Raw genomic sequence first — 20,562 nt, 5'->3', positions numbered from 1 at the left:
ATATTAAATATAGATTATTAACAACCGATTTATAAGTTTCGTAACTTATAAAAAGTGTCACCGATTTTATTATTATATAACCGATTTAAAATCTTGATGTGGAAAGGTATTTTTAGTGGTGATGTGTTATACAATATATGGCTGAAGCAATGTTTGGTCCATTCAAAGCATAAGAATGAGTTTTTTCTCCACAACATAACACTCCTTTTGGAATATCTTGTTACGCTTAGAATAGTAAGGGAACTACTTACACATTTTCATTCATTAATTTTGGACATGAGATATTTAATAATTGGGAACAAGCTTTTACATAAGAAGTATAAAGCTCAAAAGAAAATTAAAAAAGTTAATTAATGTTGTGAAAGTTATATATATATATTATATACTAAAATAAGACGATTTCATTATGCATAAGTGAATTTAAATCTTATTTTATAATGTTATTGTAATGTTAAATTAAATTTAAAATCTACTTTTTATTAGAATAATGATTATTAGAATCATATATTAAGGCTAATCCTAACAGAAGATTTATGGAAGGTTAAACAATCGTATTTATTTTAAAAACATTATTTTTCCAAAGTAGCTAAATTTAAGGAAAACAAAAACTCTTTCAAACATGGTCTTAATAAAACATCATTGCAGAGACTAACACAAGCAGAAAACATGAAAACACAAACGAGAAAGAAAATGCAGCATATGTTTGATTCAGCCTCATGAGACCAGCTACCCCATCCATCTTAGAGACTTGTACCTTTTTCCTTCGTAGTGATCATAGACAAAATCAAGTTGAGGCACAACCCTTTGAAGGAAATTATCCACTGTTTGCCAATACAAAAGCCTCCAACTCTTCAACAACATAAGGGGAAGGATGAAGATTCCAAAGCCAAAAATGAATCCCAACTCCACACTCAAGAAATTTATCTCAATTGATCCATGCATTTCATATACTGGTGTTGGAAGTGGATCTCCCACTCTTCCATTGCTGCAATCTTTCAGGGGTGGCCCACATAATCCTTCATTGCCCTTAAAAGAACTCGCTTCAAATGTGTACATTTGACCACCACTTGGGATTCTACCCCTCAAATGATTAAACGAGAGATTCAAGTATGCTAGAAAATTCAAGTTCAGAAGCTCAACTGGGATTTCTCCACCCAGTCTGTTATTTGACAAGTCCATGGATTCAAGATTCCTCAAATTTCCAATTGATGAGGGAATATTGCTTGAGAAACCATTATGGGACAAGTTAAGAGCATACAGTGCTGTCAAACAAGAAAGTTCTTGAGGTATTGGACCTTGAAAATGGTTCCATGAGAGATCCAAGGAAGTCAAGGCTGAAGGAATTTTGGTCCACTTCGTTTGTTGTGCTCTGGACACAATTGTAACTGAATCCAAATAGCGACCACCAAATTGGTTAGAAGTAACATAGTAAGCAAATATGTGGTCAGCCACAGTGTAAGGTTCAGTTGACAACAGTTTGTATAATTTTATTACCAGAAACTGGCTGATAACAGAGAACAAATTATTGTAACGCATGTTGTCATGATTATCAAACATGTCAAAATATAATGTCCCCTGCTCTTCCTGGGATTCTGTTTGATTACCAATCATTTTTGTCCAGCTTCTCAATAATGCTCCTGGTAGTGTACCTGTGAAGTTATTGTAGGATAGATCCACTATATGAAGCATCTCCCAATTGGTAGTGCTATGTGGGCATGAAATGGAACCATTGAGTTTATTTGACCTCAAGATTAGCACTCGTAGGGTGGAAATGTTCCTTAAGAAGCATGGAAATCTGTCGCTGAAGAGATTGTTTCCAAGATTTAAGACTTGTAAACTCTGACAGTTGGCTAGAGAATTTGGGATAGCACCACCCAAGAGATTTTCATTGAGGTTAAGGAACCTTAGATTACATGAACTTGAAATGGTATCAGAAAGAAAACCCTGGAGTTTGTTTCGTGCAAGATTTAGTACTCTGAGGGTACTGTTCCTTGTCATCAAACACTTGGGAATGAAGCCGTTGAAGCTGTTGTAGGAAAGATCAAGCAAGCGGAGATATGAAAAATTACAAAAGGCTTCATGGATTTTACCTTGAAAGTTGTTGTTTGAAAGGGAGAGAAAGTGAACAAAAGGGATGTAGTTTTCCAAGTCAAGTGGGGAAGTGCTGAAATTATTGCTTGAGTAGTCCAAATGGACAGCATATTCTGTGAAAGTAGGAATTGATCCAAGAAGTTGATTGGAATGAAGATCAAGAATGTATAGTTTGGAATGCAGATCATCGAAGGGTCCTTCCATAGTTGTGAGAAAATTGTTGGAAAGATTTAGATAAACCAGAGAGTCAAATCTCCAAATCCAGTTAGGTATTATTCCATGAATCTGGTTGTTGGATAGGTCTAAAGCATGCAATTGAGGGTGATTTCTCAAGAATCCTGGAATTTTTCTCAGATTGCAAGATCCCAACAATAAATATTTCATGTTAGGAAAGGATGAAATGTCATGTTCATCAATTAAAGTTATATCAACTGACAAGTTGTTGTGTGAAAGACCTAAAGTATGTAAAGTTTGTAGTCTCTGGATCCTATCAAGTGCTATGGTGCCACTGAATTCATTTGCAGAAAGTTGTAGGAAACGAAGTCCTTCAAGATGAAACAGAGATACAGGAAAAGGGCCCTGCAAGCTGTTGCTGCTCAAGTCAATCAACTGTAATTTAGAGGAAGAAACATTTGAGAATTCATCCAATGGACCGTTAAATCCATTATGAGAAAGGGTGAGTTCTTGTAAAGATGGAAGTGTAAAAAGTGACACAGGAATTTTTCCCTTGAGAGAATTATCTCCTAAATTGATGACGAGGAGATTTTCAAGTCCCTCAAAATGAGTTGAAATGGTTCCATTCAATCTATTGTGAGAGAGAGATAAATATCTGAGATTCTTCACCATCGTGAAAGAGGGGAGTGAACCGGTAAACTTGTTAAAAGACAAGTCCAAGTAAACAAGTTGAGTGAGTTCTGACATTGAAATTGGCAGTGTTTCAATGAATTGGCAGTTAGATAGATCTAACACAGACAGCTGCTTTAGATTGGAAATAGAACTTGGTAATTTCCCTGAGAAATTTGTATTACTGAGATTCATGGTGTGAAGAAGAACTGCATCTTCTTGGAAGTTTGGCAAAGCTCCATGAAGATCCTTGTTATTTGATATATCAAGAACATTAAGAGTTTGTATTTGAAAGATACCCTTTGGAAAATGGCCACTCAACCTGCAACTGCTAAGCTCCAAAACATTCAAATTGGAGAAATTTGCAAAAAATTCTGGCACAGAGCTTGAGATACTGTTTTGATTCAGTCTAATGACAGTGAGTCCCTTAAGAGTTGCCAATGAAGAATCAATTGGCCCTGTGATATCACATGATGACATGCTCAACACTTTAAGCTTTTGAAGAGAAGACAAAGCATGACACCACTCCTTTCCCACAGCAGATACCCTTACACCATCAAGATATAGTTCTGAGAGTTTGGTAAGATTCTGCAAGAACATGCTGATATTTGGCTTCTGCAGTTTGAAAAAATGTTGCCAGACAAGTGATGTAGACAAGTCAAGTGTCGTCAAATTTGTCAGTTGAGAAATCTGGGAAGGAATCTGTCCATGAAATCCAGCATTTGACAAATTCAAAGACCTCAAATTCTTGAGCTTGTCAAACTTGAAAGGAATAGAAGAGTTGAAATCATTGTAAGCTAGATTCAAATGCAGCAAATATTGCAGATGAAATAGAGTGGAATCATGTAGTTTTCCAGAAATAGACTCCTCACTCAAGTCAAGACCAGTTACATGGCCCTTGCTGCATGTTACTCCATTCCATTGACAGCAATCACTACTTTGGTTCCAGTGAACCAATTTGTTGGAAGTGTTTGGGTTGAATACAAGATTTTGCTTTAATTGGAGTAACAAGAATTGGTCATGGTGTAGACAGTGGCATGTTACTATGTGGGTGTTGAAATTCAAGCATATCAGGCAAAAGGGTATGAAGATATTGAAGAAGATTTGATGGATTCTCATTGAAGATGAGTATTAGAACCAGATGGTATAGATTTGGTGTTTGAAGTTTGAAAACACATACTCCATTTATAGACACTATGAAACTCACTCATTGTTGACTATATTATGTATTACATAAGCATTGCACCAGAGTGAAAGTTCTTAACTTACCATTATTATTCTTTTAATTTCTATGATTTACGTGATTGATACACTCATAAAATTAAAGAATGACTATTTTTTGTCCAAAGAAAAAGTATATTATAAGGATTATTAACAGGATGTATCAATTATGAATGAATTTCAATAAGTTTTAAACAAGGACAGAATAATGCGTGGTTTTGGCTATTATTGGCGGGTGATACAAGTTAACAAGCATGTAATATAAAATCGAAAAACGGAAATAGTATTTCTCCAAACATTAATTAAAATTTTCTCTGCCAATAGGACTAATTTTATCGCTAAGGATATTTTTAGTCAATAATGATAAAGGGTTATTCTTTGGTTGATATTACTCTAATTTTTACGTGTTAAAATTCGCGATCTAATCACAAATTGGAGTTAGATTGAGGTAAATTTTTTTTTGTAAATTTTGGTTCATAATAAAAATGAATCTGGTTAACTAAAAATCTAACTCACCAAGAGTTTAACTCAGTAAACTCAGGTTGACTCGTTAACCCACCCATAAATTTTAAATATTAAATTATATTAAAAAATGAAAACTCTAAATATGTTTTTATATCTAAATGTATTTGGATTGTATTGCATTTTTGTTATTTTTTATTATATTCGGAGTTTAACGAATTTTATTTAAATTTCAATTAGAAAACAATGGTAAATTTTTTGGGGATTGAAGAAAAAAAATTGTAATGAGGTGAACCAATCCGTTTAATCTACCAACCCATGGTAGGCTAGGCCGGGTGAATTTTTTGGGCTCGCTAATAAGTGAATGAGCGTTGCTTCCTCCACCACCACGACATGCTCATATATCTCCTCAAATTCTTTTATTTTCAAAGCTATCCTTAGGTTAAAGGTTAAAACTTTTTTTACTTTTACCACAAATTTTTAATTTATTTTCCAAACCCTAATTTTACCTTATTCATATTCTCTGAATGCAACAGTTGCACCCCTGTCAACTCAATCTTCTTCTACCTAGTTGTATCCACATCAGATGTGGATTTTTAATTATCTATTGTTGATGAAGTACATAAAAATATAATGTATTCAATTATACCTAATAATTATTATTGAATTTTAATTAATTAATCTTTTAAATTTGAATGATGAAAATAAAATTAATAATGAAAACCTATAATCATATAAGAATAATTTAAAATTTGTGTTCACATATTTCTATTTTTTTATTTAGACCTACAAAATTGAATTTATTTTGTAAGAGATTAAATTTTTTGAATTTATATTTTGATGCAATTCATTTAAATTTAATTTCTAAAAAAAGTTAAATTTATTTGCACTAATATTTCATATAATTTGATTTGAATTGTACTTAAGTTTTTTTAATCTAATCTAAGTTTATATTTTATTTTTTAAAATTAAAAAATATAAAATATATATGTGGATATCCAATGATATAAAAAAATACTACAATATATTTTTAGATACTCAACCAATAACATGATGACTAACGGATTTGTTAAATTAGGTACAACTAGGTAGAAGAATACTGAGTTGACATGAGGGTGGGGTGCAACTAGTACGTTTAAGGAATATGAATGAGGTAAAATTAGGGTTTGGAAAATAAATTAAAAATTTGTTGTAAAAGTAAAAAAAAATTCACATTTAACCTAAGGATAGTTCTAGAAATAAAAAAAAATTGTGGAGGTGCAGTGAGCATTTCGTGGTGGTGGAAGGAGCAACTCTCTAAGTGAATTGTGTTGGATTGACTCACGAAATAATCAACATGTGGTAGACTGGATCGGGTTGGGCTAAATGGTCCGTTTTAACAGCTCTATATTTGTCAATGTTAGAAATATGTATTTCTTGATTAAATTTTGGGTTAAGTATGTTTTTGATCCATCAACTATAATGCGATTTTGGTTTTAGTTGAGTTAGAATATATTTGAGTATGTTTTAAACTATCTTTCATATATATATATATATATATATATATATATATATATATATATATATATATATATATATATATATATATATATATATATATATATATATATATAATATCTTGGCTTCCTGTAAAGTTGAGTCAGAATACCCAATGATCTTTGATTGGTCAGACCTTTTATACGTGAGTCTATAATCCTTTGTTCTCTTGAAATACCTTATAACTCCTTTGGCTGTTTTCAATTGATCCATTCATGGATTGCTTAAATATCTGCCTAAAATTCCAACTATGTATATTATATCCAAGCACATACATACTTTGATCAAACTCCCTACCTCTGATGCATAGAGAATTTTCTGCATTTTCTGAATTTCTAAATTTTCTTTTGGACATTGATTGAGAATGAGCTTGTCTCCCTTAGAAACATGAGAATCCCCTTATGTACTATCCTTAATGCAGAATCCTTTAGGTATGTCATCAACATACAATATCAGGAAAATATATTTGCTCCCATTGAAATTTGAGATACACACAATCATCAACAATATTAATCTCGAAACCTAATGAGATATTACTTGATGAAATTTTTGGTACCATTGACGAGATATTTGTTTTAGCCCTTAAATGAATTTTGTCAATTTGAAAACCATATTATTTAGGTCTCCTAACACAAAGTTTTTTGGTTGCACCATATAAATCCTTTGGTCAATGTTGCCACTTAGAGAAATGTCGTCTTCACATCCATTTGATGAAGCTCCAAATCATAATGTGAAACAAGAACCATTATTTCTCTAAAAGAGTCTTTCAATTAAACTAGAGATAAAGTCTCTTTAAAAAACAACAAACCCTTTCCTTTTGAGCATAACCCTTCGCCACAAGATAAATACCTTTCTACATTATCATTAGAATCCCTCTTGGTCTTAAATATTCACTTACTACTAATAGGCTTCAGACATTCTGGTAATGAGACAAGTTCCCAAACATTATTGTCTTGTATGGACTTTACTCCTCATGAAGCACAAGTTTTTAAGGATCTTGAGTATTTTCTTGTAGAGATTATGAACTTGCTAAAGGTTCTAAACTGCTTCATCATAAGCAACTGTATGAATTGAATCACTTTCACCAATTCTTCCTCTAACCTTATTCTTCCCTCCAAACTCAATATCCTCAAAAAATGTGGTGATTCCTGTCTCAAAAGATATCTTTAATTTGGGATCATAGAATTGATAACCCTTGATATTTTTGTTTAGGTCTATGAAGCGATCATTGAACGTCGTTGGAGCTTCATGCGTCATCACTACCTCATCAAAAAGCGCAACTTGCGAATCAGATCTGCATTGAGCCACTACAACATCATTTGAAAGCCACCTCGCCAACAACGAACCTGGAGCCAAAATGCAACAAACCAGCATCTTGCCATCGCCAACCATCATTGGAGTAGATGTGACCATCATCGTTAGCCACTACAAACCATTGCAGTAGTAGATTTGCCAACAATGCAACAAGTATGTGGAAACCACATTCGAAAATGTTTTTTTTTAATTAAGGTATTAGATTAGTTGTTCCAAAACCGATGTAATATTTTATTATATCGGCTCATTAGATCAGTTGTAGAACCGATCTAATATATCATCTAGAACTGATATATTATATTTATTTTGCACTAGTGAAAAGTATACACAAAGTTAAATACAAACTTAAAGTGTTCTTGACTTGGGATGACTAAAACTATTAACTTAGAGTCTATTATATAATCACTAATATTTACTCATTTGCTTATTTTATATGATATCAGACTTTTCAAGATGTATTATTTTCATCAACCTAATATATATATATATATATATATTAGTGTTTCGGTTACATTTGTATGGGGTCGGTCGTCCTTCTTTGCTATGCTCCGATCGACCAACTCTTCAAGTAATCCTTCCCGACTGGTGGTTGATCTGTAGAAAACACTCCGACGCTCAAGTCATATATGTTTTATAAAGAGGTCTATATTTTATTAGGATAAAAGAAAATGATTATACCTGGACATCCGTTATCTACTTATAAGGCTTGTGACAGCCACGTCTCAGTGCAGTATAATTTTAGGGAATCAAACCCAATAATCAATAATTAATATCGTATATTTGTAGAGCATAAGGTAATATGACCTATTAATACCTGATAATTGCTCATGAATGACCATTAACTCCGATCGATATAATTCATATAGTACAATTAGTAATAATATTCTATATATATATTAGTAATATTCACTAATAATGTTTCTTATGGTAATAATTAAAATATTTTATATAAATAAACTAATTAAAATTTAATATATTTCAATAGTCTTAATTAAATAAAATATTTAAATTTTGATGAATTTATAATCAAATCCAATCTTTTTTTTTTGGAATGGTAAAATTTGGTATTCAAATAAGAGAAGAGGTTAGTATAGAAAAAGAGATGTATAAAATTGTTTTTTTAAAAAAAGAAATAGGGAAATTAAAAGTGAGGATATTTAGAAATACAAAATAAGAAAATATAATATTATATAAAAGAGATGTAGTTTTTCATTTTTACGTAGGCGACTGGGTCAACCACCTCCAATATTTCAATAGTTTTTGCATTTTGACGTGTTCAAAGGGGGAACTTACTCCATTTTCTCTTTCAATACTTTAATTCACTAACAATTAATTATTTATATTCCTTTTCAAAATATATTAAAAGAATAAACATTATAACATAACGAACTTGTTAAACATAATTTCTTAAGGGAGAATAATTCATATGTATACCTAACGTCTGGTTTACACAAGAGAAAGAGAAAGGAAAATTATATGATGATTTATAAAAGAAAACATATTAAAAGAATTACCTGAGTCTTCTAATATCAGGTTGATTATTCCGCTAATGTATTTGTCAAAAAGAAAAAATATTTTTCAGAATTCTTTCCTAGATTCGGAAGAGAATAATAACTAAAAAGTACATCATACCTTAATTTAATTGGGGTTTGAATGATGGAGGATTTAGATAAAAAAAAATAATTATTATAACGATAACATATCTAATAAAATCATCCCTTGAATTGAGATTAGTCAATATTTTCCATAGTAAACTTGTTAATTGGCAATTTTTCTCCAATCATCTAAAAATAAACATATGTTTCTCATTTATGTTTCTACATTATTTTTAATCCAATTCAAAGTCATTTTTATTTTTATTAAATTTATTATAAAATTGTGAATATTACTTATTTTATAAAATAAATTTATAAATCTTATTATTTTAATTAGTTTAATTAAATAAAAATAAAGTTATTAAAATTGTTCACCTAATATTTTATATAGAAGAAAAAGTTAAAAATAATTACTTTTTTTTGGGGCTGCATATGTAAAGACATGTAAAGAACTGATTCATGTGTCATGTTTTAGTTATGTACTTCATCCGTACTCGCATATTCTAACGTAAATCAAATTTCATGCATAAATTTTCTATCTCAATATTTCTATAAGATTATAGTGACTGTTATATGGTTAGAATTGTCCAGTTAAATAATCTTATAGTGCGGAAACTTTAGGTTTTCGATTCAAACCAGCCAAAACTCTGAAGTCAAGCAAACAAGATTAAAACATTGTAGAAGGAGAATATAAATAGTTGGAGATTAGAATTGCAGAATAAAAACAGACATAACATGACAATTAACGTCAGAAAACAAACAACGACAGGGGATCGTATATCATACGATGAACCATTAAATCAACTAAGAATTCTTATGAGCTTTTAATTTAAAAGTTTTCTTCATGTTTACAGGATTTTAAACATAAAATCATAATGTGATACAACTCCTAATACATTATCAATCAAGCTAATTAATTATACCAACAATTAGCCGCGATGGGAGAATGTGAGAGAATATTTCTTGAATCCAGCTTTTCTCCTGTTTTTTTCTTTTTCTTTGAGCATTAAAAGTATATTAATAATTTTTTTGATATATTTTAAAACATTCAAATCAATATGTTCATCAAGTATTTTGATTTTGAAGACATATTAGAATGATTATGCCAAAAACTTATCAAAAGATTCAAATTCAAATTCCAGTCTGTTGACATTTTAGACAGATTCAAGACAAATGAATTTTAAATAATTTCATGTTAGACGTTTAAGACAATCAATTTGTGAATATATCTTTTTATATATTATTTATTGTATTCATCTTTATCTAATTTTACATTTGAATTTTTTACTTGTTTAATTTAATCATTTAATTAGGTTATTATTAAAAAGCTAACGAATTAAAATGGTCAAGATCGTGTCAAAATAATAATAATAAAGAGATCAAACAAGAGGATGGATTAATTTAAGAGATTATTTTAGTAGAAATAATTATTTTTAGAAATTATGTTATAAATCTTTTAATGATAAATTTTAGAAACAGTCTTGATAATTCTTTTATAATAAAGTGCTTAATAAAAGGACAAGAACACTATGAAAGAGACGAAGGAAAGAAGAAAAAAAGAAGACTATAAGATATTTTTCAGAGGTTCAACTATCCCTTAACTTACATCCCATTAATCTCACATATAGATTGCTTGATTATTCTTAAAAATTAATTAATTAAATTTCATATCTACAGCACAAGCAATATGCAACACTCAATGATAACTGTGTTTTTTTTGAAAAAAAAAAAACTATGAAGAAAATATATAACCATTGTAAAAACTTACTATATGAAGATGCTATAAACCTAAGGGCGAAAAACAATTTAAAAAACGAGAAAAGATCTAAAAAAAATACTACTTGATGAGTGAATTAAGAGTAAAAACAAAAAGAACCCTTTCCTAGAGAACTTGTACATGCAACTTGGTTCAAGAGAATTTATTGATTAAGCACAAAAGATGCATCTAAAATAGAAAGAATATGGAAGATTTCTTGAAAAACTTTCTGTAAAGTGTTTTTATTTTGATCATTTCTCTTCTAATATCAATTAAATTTAGGTTTCATTAGTATTATTTTTCAATGAATTTTTTATTCACTAATATTATCATAACCGATAATTAATCTTAATAATTGATAATTCCTAAATTGGACATGTACCTATCAAAAGATCATACTTCAACTCATACAAAAGCACAACGCGAGCACCACATATAATGGTTATAAGTGCCTAATTCAAAGCTATTTCATTCTCTCAATTAGATGACTTTAGAAAGAAAAGTATAAAATAAAATCATGACTGTCTCACACTTTCTCTAAATGGAAGTCTGAAAATGTTGAAAAGTATGATGTATCATCTTACTCAAATGCACATTTCAAGACATACTTAATCTCTACATTTAGGATATAATCTTTTGTTTTGTGTTTTTTTTTTCTATAAACGAGGTTTTCTTTTAGTTTTTTGTTATTAAGGATGCTTTCATATTACTATTGTTGAATAGAAGGTTAGGTGTAAATATGGAATTGCGGCTGGAAATTGGACGGGTTTGGTGGAAGAAAAAGAAGATGTTGATGTTTAAAGGAAGTTCGGTTAAGCAGCAATAAGGAAAACAAACAGAGGATTCCATACGAAGATAGAGGTTTAAATTAATAAAATGATCATTTGGCACTTCTATAACATAAAAATTCAATTCAATTTTTTAAGACAAATTACTATAATTCAAAATTTAAAACCTTTGTATAATTTATTTTTACAGGATATTCAAAATAAAATTGATAATATATTTATATATTTAAGTCTAAATTAGACCAAAGTAGCTTGTTTATTGACTAAGCACCAGTATATGACAAGAGTAATGATTTATGATGAACTCATGTTTAAAATTCTGTGATTCTTGAAAGAGAGGATCTTTATTATATTAGCTTACAAACATGTAAAATCATTTGGATACATGAGATCGGTCAAAGTTTTACATACATATGGTTTTCTTTAAAAATGAAATTTATATAAAACTCTTGGATGGTTTAATCTCTCTGATAATACAAATTCTATAAAGGAATAATAAATCTATTTATATGTCTTAACACCTGATTTCGTACGTAAATAAGATTTATTTTCGAAATTTGTAAAAAAATAGGTATTGAATAAAAAGAAATAAAAATAAACTTTTTATAATATATTTTGAAAACAAAATGATTTAAAAAAGATTTTTTTTTAAATTTTTTTTTAGAATAAATTTTTGACCAATTTTTTGTTGGGGCTAAATCGACTGAATTTCATCGACTTTCAGTCCAGATTGTCTAACCCATTCGTGGTCGTCACAACTGAATTTCACTAATTTTCAACTAGGTTAGGACTGAGTTAACCGAGTTTCGACCATGGTTATTCCAATCTAATTTGGTTGATTTTTTTACTGGGACTGAGTTGACCGAATTTAAGTTGAAACTGACATGACAAGTTCGTCTGTGACTTCTTGGCCTAATTCGATCAATTTTAGGTCGAGGCTTACTCGATTGAGTTTCAACTATGACGATCCTGAGACCAAATTTTGATCTCAACCTATTTCGACATTTTGCCCGGTTTAACCTGTCTCAATCTTAGGCCTGACCAACTTGTCTCAACTTTTTAATTTTGTTATTTATAAGAGAACCTATGTTTTTGAGTAAAGACAAATCTTTCCTATTTACTTAGTTAACTTTTCTTTTTTTTCTCAATAATTTTACATAATAGTTCAGTTCAGTTTGTTAGAACAAAAACTTTTTTAATTCAGTTTATCTAAACTAATTTTCAATTCAGTTCAGACAAACTATTTTTTGGCTTAATACATTTTTAACAGTTTAGTGCAGTTCAATTAGTTTTGTCCACATTTTAGTTTCTCTGTCATCTTTCTCTCGTCTTCATCTTCACTCGATTTCAACCAACACCCATTCACTACACCCTCAATCTTCATGTCACATTTCTGGACTCATCATACCTCTCTAGAACCATATTACTACGTCTCTTTCAATCACCATTTTCTAACAAGAATTCATTACCTCCATCCACCCATACATAAAAAAACAAAAAACACAATTCTTGGGTGTTGTTCACCTCATCCATCACTTCCATTGAATAGACACCATACATAGGACAACCAACATTAAAAAATAAATAAAAGAGGAAGGAGATAATAATTGCCAGCGAGTCGGAGTTTCAATCGGAGACACAATGTGATGGTGGTGAGGAAGCAATAACCTTGGATAATGTAGCTCTTGTTGGTATCAAAGATAATTCTATTATAGAAAACGTAACAAGTTTTTGAAAAACCAAAAATACATAAACACAACACTAACTCTCAAACTCTCAATATCATAAAAAAACAACACAGATACACCTCACAACACAACACATCCTCTTTATTTTTACTTCTTCACCGTGCTAGAACACACATTATTTTTCTCTCTTCTCGGCACACATACTCTCTTGACAATGGTGGTATTTATAATAGCAAAACATCCCTTATCTTTGACATGACATCACAACAATATGTATCACCATCACATCAAGGATGCACCAAAGTCTTGCAAGGTACAAAAGGCGTGTCTACCATCATGATAAAGAAACAGTATGGTCCCAATAACTTTGGTGACCCACATGATAAACCTCGCCCTCACTAATTAATTGGGACCATGGTCACAAACACCCTCATAAGCTTAAATGTTTTTCTTGTCCTTCATTCCAATCATCTTTTTGTTATTTTGGAACAAAATAGTTGGCAATAGTTTTGTGAACATATATCTAGCTTATGCTCAACTTTCTACGTACTCTAACTCCACGCTTCCCTCTTTTTCTTGTTCTCAGATGAAATGAAATCGCACATCAATATGTTTGCTTCTCTCATGGTTGACCAGATTCTTTGCTAACTTGATGGCTGACTTGTTGTGAATCTGGATCAAGGTCCCTCGTTCTTGTTTCATCTCCGGTTTGCTTAGAAGATTTCTAAGCCATACTAAATGATATATACTCCAGGATGTATTGCAACATACTCGGCCTCACAGGTTAACAATGTCACTATAGTTTATTTCTTAAAAAGTCAGTTGAATGTCATGTTCTCGATAAGGAAAACATAGCCTGTCATGCTCTTTCGGTCATCCGTGTGTCTGCACCCATCATTGTCTGAGTACCCACTAAGATGATAATTATATGTCTTAGTGTAAAACAAACCAAGTGATAATGTTCCTCTTACGTATCTCAAAATTCATTTCAACGCCTATTGAGACTTTGGCTACCAAATCGTTTCAAGTAATAAATTGGTAAAACCGGATATCGTTTCCCTAGATACTCGTGTCACCAAACAATCGTATAATTTCTAACTAATTTAGACTAAATAATGATTCCATAATTTGGGTTTTAGTGCAATTAAAGTAAATATAAGACAAGAATGATAAAAGTGAACTTTGGTAACTCAAACACTTAGGAATGGAAATATTAGAAATGGTATTGTTGGGGCTATGATTTCACCTACTTCACTCTTATGCATGGAAAATCACTTCCTCTTCATTAATATGCCAATGTCAATCTACTAATTTACTCCAACCTAATCCCTTGGTAGAGAGAGCCTACACTTCCTTATTAGACTCCAATCCCTTGGAAAACCTAACAATTATTTCTACATTAAGAATGGAGATTCAAGACAATCAAAGGTCCTAGTTCTATCTCTAAATACAATTTTCTTTAGGTGTATAATCCAGTTCTAGATTCATACAATATTTCCCAATATCAAGCAAACCCTAAAATCATCCCATGGATAGCAATTTCACAACAAGCATTAAGAGAAGGAATTAAACACTAACAATCAATGAAAGAGACATATAATCATTCAAATCAACTGTAATATACATAAGAGATTCGTGGTTACATCAATTCCCAACAATAATGAAATTAGCTCTGCATTGTCATAGAGAGCTTAAGCTTACAAATGGTGAAATGGAAGAAGGGAGAGAACCCAAGGAAGAAGAAGGATTGTTCCCACAGCTCCTAGCTCGCCTCCAAGTGCTCCAACAGAGAAAAATAGGGCAAATATGTCATGTCAGCAAAGTTGGAGCTCAAGCGCCCAGAAGGAGGGGCGCCCAGGCGCACGTTAATCGTGGTGCACTGGCACTCAAGCGCCCTTGAGCTAGGGGCGCCCGGGCTTGACCTTGTTGTTCTACTTCTTTTTCTCATTATTGTGAAACTCTACTTGCTTCTGTTGTTGATTCAGTTCTCTACATTGAAAGAGGTTCTTCCAAGCACAATTTAGCAACAAAATAAAGAGATTAAAGATGAAATTATATCAAAGTAGCCCAAAACACAATTATTCATAAAACTGAGACAAAAGAGATAATTAAGCAAGCTACAAGCTAGAAAAGAGTTGATTTTGCTACTAAATTGATACTTAGATAATGTAAGAATTAACATTATCAATTCCTTTTAAGGTTTGTTCACTTCTACAAAAACTACTATTCACTTAAACTTGTGAAGACGAATTGAAATTAAAAGTCGTGTTCGTTTCGATTGATTTATGAAGAATGAAGGGCGAGTGAATGTGGGATTGATGTTTTCTTCAATCATCCCATAAGAGGTATTATTTGCAGGGATGATGAGAAATTATGATGTCTACCTTTACTACAATTGATAATTCTCAATGTGAAACAAAGTTTCAATGGTGTTTCTCTTTTTTTATTTGCTCATTCTCGTCTTTTATAATAATAATAATAATAATAACAATAATAATAATAACAACAACAATAATAGTAATAGTAAAAATAATAATAATAATAATATTAATAACAATAATAATAACAATAACAATAATAAAAATAAAAATAATAATGATAATATTATTAATAATAATAATATTATTAATAATAATAATAATATATATTATTATTATTTCAATTTACTAAATTACCATTTTTTTACATTTTAAAACTTAATTTTTTTTTCTTATAAACATTTTTACAATGATATAATATAACATTAACAATTATCATTTATATTACTTTTAGAACTACTTTCACAAACTTTACTTCCAAGTCCACTTTCACTCATTTACAAATCCATTCAAAAAAATAACAATCAATTTCTATTACCTATTCCCCAAATCCCTCTCTTAAACGCACACGCCCTTAAGCTTTTCACTCTTAAGGATAGGAAATTTAAATTGCATTCTCTCGATTTTTTAATAAAAAAATTAGTAAAATAAATTAGGTTTAATATAGAATTTTATTTGTTAAAATATTACATATACAGACAATGGTGGACGGACACACTTATAAAGAACATAATTTTATAATAATAAAATTAAAAATATTATGTAAAATAAGTGTTTGACACAATTTTATAATAATAAATAAGAAATAATATGTAAAATAAATTTAGTAGTGTGTCAAATATATGTTCTCTAAATAAACTTTTAATTCATAAAATAATGATTTTGAGATTATTTTTTTAAAATTTAAATGCTTTTAATCCATAAAATAAATATTAATTATATTATTACAAAACTAACAACTAAACTTTGGATCTATAAATCTACTATAGCAAAAACTATATATTTTATCACATTTTATTTGAGAAAAGTTATAGATTGCTTTTCTAAAATATCAGCCATGTATTTATTGTTTTCACTCATTGAAATAAGTTAATTTTTTTTATTTCTTTCATATTTATTTTTATCAATCCAAGGGATATATATATATATATATATATATATATATATATATATATATATATATATATATATATATATATATATATTATTACCCGTAAAATAATTATAACAATCATCGGTTCTTCCCTTAAGATTTTCACTCTAAAAGATAAAGGAAATTTAAATTGCATTTTTTACTTCAACTTTTAAATAATATGAAACTATTAAGTATAATAAGAAAATTTTGTAGAACTTTATTTGTTAAAATATTAAATGAACCAGTGGATTGACACACTTATTTATTTGACATAATTTTTATATGACATAATTTTTATAATTTTTATAATAATAGAATGAGAAATAATGTGTGAAATTAGTGTAACAGTGTGTAAAGTATATTTTCTCTAAATAAATTTTTAATTCATAAAATAATGATTTTGAGGTGAAAAATCATTTTTTTAAATATTAAATATTTTTTTAATCCATAAAGTAAATATTAATTATATTATTACAAAACTAACAACTAAACTTTGATGTATATTTTATTATTACAAATCTACTAGGGCAAAAACTACATATTTAATGCAGAAATAAGTGTTATTCTTATTATTCGGTGAAATCATGTGGATACGAGGACAAAAGGTTCCACAAATAATGGGTCTATTCATGTGTTCTTTCGAGTTATAAGAAGTTTTCCTATTCTTATTATGTTTTTCTTGCATGTTATAGTACGTATGTTAAACGGCATAAGTGTGTTCCAATCGAAGATTTTACTGCTGTGTTTTTTGTCACGGTGGTTGTTCTTGTCTTTTGCATGTACCATACCAAAACTAGCATTGGACATTGAGAAAGGTTAAGAATCTAAAAACGAAAAGAAAGTTGTTCTGAGAATTGAGGATCAACGTATTACCATGTCAATTGAATTTCTTCGGTAAGTAATGGAAAATTTCAATGAAGAAAACATTTTGGGTAGGGGAATTTGGAGTGGTTTACAAAGGAGAATTGGATGTTGGAAGTAAAATTGCTATGAAGAGAATGGAATGTGATTCTTGTAGAATGGGAACTAAGAGAATGAATGAATTGGAAGCAGAAATTACAGTTCTGAGTAAAGTGAGACACATGCACTTGGTGGCATTTTTAGAAAATTGTATTGATGGCGATGAAAAGCTTTTGGTATACGAGTATATAAATCAAGGGACTTTAACTCAACAGTTGTTCTCTTGGCACGAAAATAGCAGTGCTCCTTTGACTTGGAAATAAAGGGTAACAATAGCTTTGGACGTAGCACGAGGAGTGGAATATTTGCATCGCCTACCTCAGCAAAGGTTCATTCATAGAGACTTAAAACCTTCACACATACTTTTGGGAGATGACATGATACCCAAGGTTGCAGATTTTGGTTTGGTTAAAATTATTGCACCAGACGGAAAGTAGTATGGGTGTACGAAAACAGAACGTAACAAACTAACAAAAAGTAAACTAAATTTACATCTAATAGTGGTTGTGCTTGTCTTTTGCATGTGTCATATAGAAAACTGGCATTGGACATTGGGAAAGGTTAAGAATTTAAAAAACTAAAAGAAAGTTGTTCCAAGAATTGAGGGTCAACGTGTTACCACTTTAATTGAATTTCTTCGGCAAGTAACGAAAAATTTCAGTGAAGAAAACATTTTGGGTAGGGGAATTTGGAGTGGTTTACAGAAGGGAATTTGATGATGGAACTTAAATTTTTGTAAAGAGAATGGAATGTGGTCTTGTAGAATGGGAAGTAAGGGGATGAATGAATTAGAAGCAGAAATTACAATTCTGAGTAAAGTGAGACACATGCACTTGGTGGCTTTTTTAGGACATTGTATTGAAGGCAACGAAAAGCTTTTGGTATACGAGTATATGCCTCAATGGACATTAACTACACATTTGTTATCTTGGCATGAAAATGACAGTGCTCCTTTGACATGGAAACAAAGGGTAATAATAGCTTTGGACGTAGCACGAGGAGTGGAATATTTGCACCGCCTTGCTCAACAAAGCTTCACCTCACAAAGACTTAAACCCTCAAACATACTTTTGGGAGATGACATGAGAGACAAGGTTGCAGATTTTGGTTTGGTAAAAATTATTACACTAGGCAGAAAGGATTCTGTGTGGACGAGTGACGGGAACATTTGGATATCTGAAACCTGAATATGCAGGCATATAGAAAGCTTTTGAATATATGTTTGTCTTTATTTGATTTTATTAATTAATGTGATGTTGTTGTTCACAGCTACTTGAAGAGTGAGGAAAAAATTGGATGTGTAAATAATGGATGAAAAGTGGATGTGAGGACTTAATTTTCTCCTTATACCATGTTATGAGAAAATAATTGATGAAAAGTGTAAATTGCATTGAATGTTAAGCAAAGTACAACTTATATACAAGGTAGCTTTAGTTATGTAAACCTATGCAAAATTGTACGAAAAAAAAATGTAATAAACTACCAAAAAGTAAACTAAATTTACATCTAATAATAGTTGTGCTTGTTTTTTGCGTGCATCATACCAGAATTGGGCATTGGACATATGGAAAGGTTAGGAACCTAGAAAACTAAAAGAAAGTTGTTCCAAGCATTGAGGGTCAACGTGTTACCATGTCAATTGAATTTCTTCGGCAAGTAGCGAAAACTTTCAGTGAAGAAAACATTTTGGGTAGGGGGATTTGGAGTGGTTTATTGAGGGGAATTGGATGATTGAACTAAAATTGTTGTGAAGAGAATGGAATGTGGTTCTTGTAGATGGGAAGTAAGAGAATGAATGAATTGGAAGCAGAAATTACAATTCTAAGTAAACTGCGACACATGCACTTTGTGGCTTTTTTAGGACATTGTATTGAAGGCGACGAAAAGCTTTTGGTATTCGAGTATATGCCTCAAGGGACATTAACTCAACATTTGTTCTGTTTGCATGGAAATGGTAGTGGTCCTCTGACTTGGAAACAAAGGGTCACAATACCTTTGGACGTAGCACGAGGAATGGAATATTTGCACTGCCTAGCTCAACAAAGCTTCATTCATAGAGACCTAAAACCCTCAAACATACTTTTGGGAGATGACAAGAGAGCCAAGGTTGTAGATATTGGTTTAGTTAAAATTATTGCACCAGGCGGAAAGGATTCTTTGTGGACGACTGGTAGGAAAATTTTGACATCTAGAACCTGAATATGCAGGTATATAGAAAGTTTTTAAATACATATTTGTCTTTATTTGGTTCTAATAATTATTGTGATGTTGTTGCTCGCAGCAACTAGAAGAATGACGAGGAAAGTGGACATGTATGCACTCGAATTAGTTTTGATGGCACTAATTAGCGGTACAAAGGCATTAGACAATAGTTTGCAGATAACAAATTAATAATTGAAACTGGAAAAGATAGAAGATTGATCTTATTTTTTTGAATCATCGTGGTAGAATTATATATATATATATATATATATATATATATATATATATATATATATATATATATATATATATATATATATAAAAGGAAGTAATAAATTTTAAAATAAGAAAACAAAATAAATAACAAATAAAGATAATCAAGTATTGTAATAAATATAAATTAGTTAAAATCTAATTTAACTAATATGACGTGCATTAGCCTACTCAAGCTGGAGAATGTATATTAAGCATTCCCAATTAAAAAAAAAGATCTAAAAGGTGCAGGCATCAAAGATTTTATATAAATGTCAGCCAATTGTTGCGATGAAGGGACATGCAGAAGATGAATATGGCCTTGGTTGAGTTTTTTCGAATAATGTGACAATCCAACTCAATATGTTTTGTACGTTCATGGAAGCTGGGATTATGAGAAA

General features: G+C 30.4%; 1 protein-coding gene and 1 pseudogene across 1 annotated transcript; one reads left to right on the top strand and one right to left on the bottom strand.

The window, feature by feature from the left end:
- Window positions 1-726: 726 nt before the first annotated feature.
- Window positions 727-7,569, bottom strand: LOC108327300 (receptor-like protein 6). Its single transcript, XM_017561019.1, has 2 exons — window positions 7,255-7,569; window positions 727-3,927 (listed from the first exon to the last, which is right to left on the bottom strand). The coding sequence occupies exons 1-2, from the start codon at window positions 7,567-7,569 to the stop codon at window positions 727-729; spliced, it is 3,516 nt and encodes a 1,171-aa protein (XP_017416508.1).
- A 10,092-nt stretch (window positions 7,570-17,661) lies between these two features.
- The window catches only part of LOC128195290 (receptor-like kinase TMK4), a 29,446-nt pseudogene continuing 26,545 nt past the window's right edge, over window positions 17,662-20,562 (top strand).

The sequence above is a fragment of the Vigna angularis genome, chromosome 2 (assembly GCF_016808095.1).
Source record: "Vigna angularis cultivar LongXiaoDou No.4 chromosome 2, ASM1680809v1, whole genome shotgun sequence".
Lineage (NCBI taxonomy): Eukaryota > Viridiplantae > Streptophyta > Magnoliopsida > Fabales > Fabaceae > Vigna > Vigna angularis.
The sequence above is the reverse complement of the archived record's forward strand: the minus strand, read 5'-3'. Positions and strand labels throughout refer to the sequence as shown.

Excerpts from the sequence above, each read along its gene's own strand:
- LOC108327300 (XM_017561019.1), bottom strand. The coding sequence starts at position 7,569 with ATGATGGTCACATCTACTCCAATGATGGTTGGCGATGGCAAGATGCTG. Across the intron at positions 3,928-7,254 it reads AGTTTGGAGGGAAGAATAAG|CAAAATCTTGTATTCAACCC; the intron begins GTTAGAGGAAGA and ends CTCCAATTAAAG.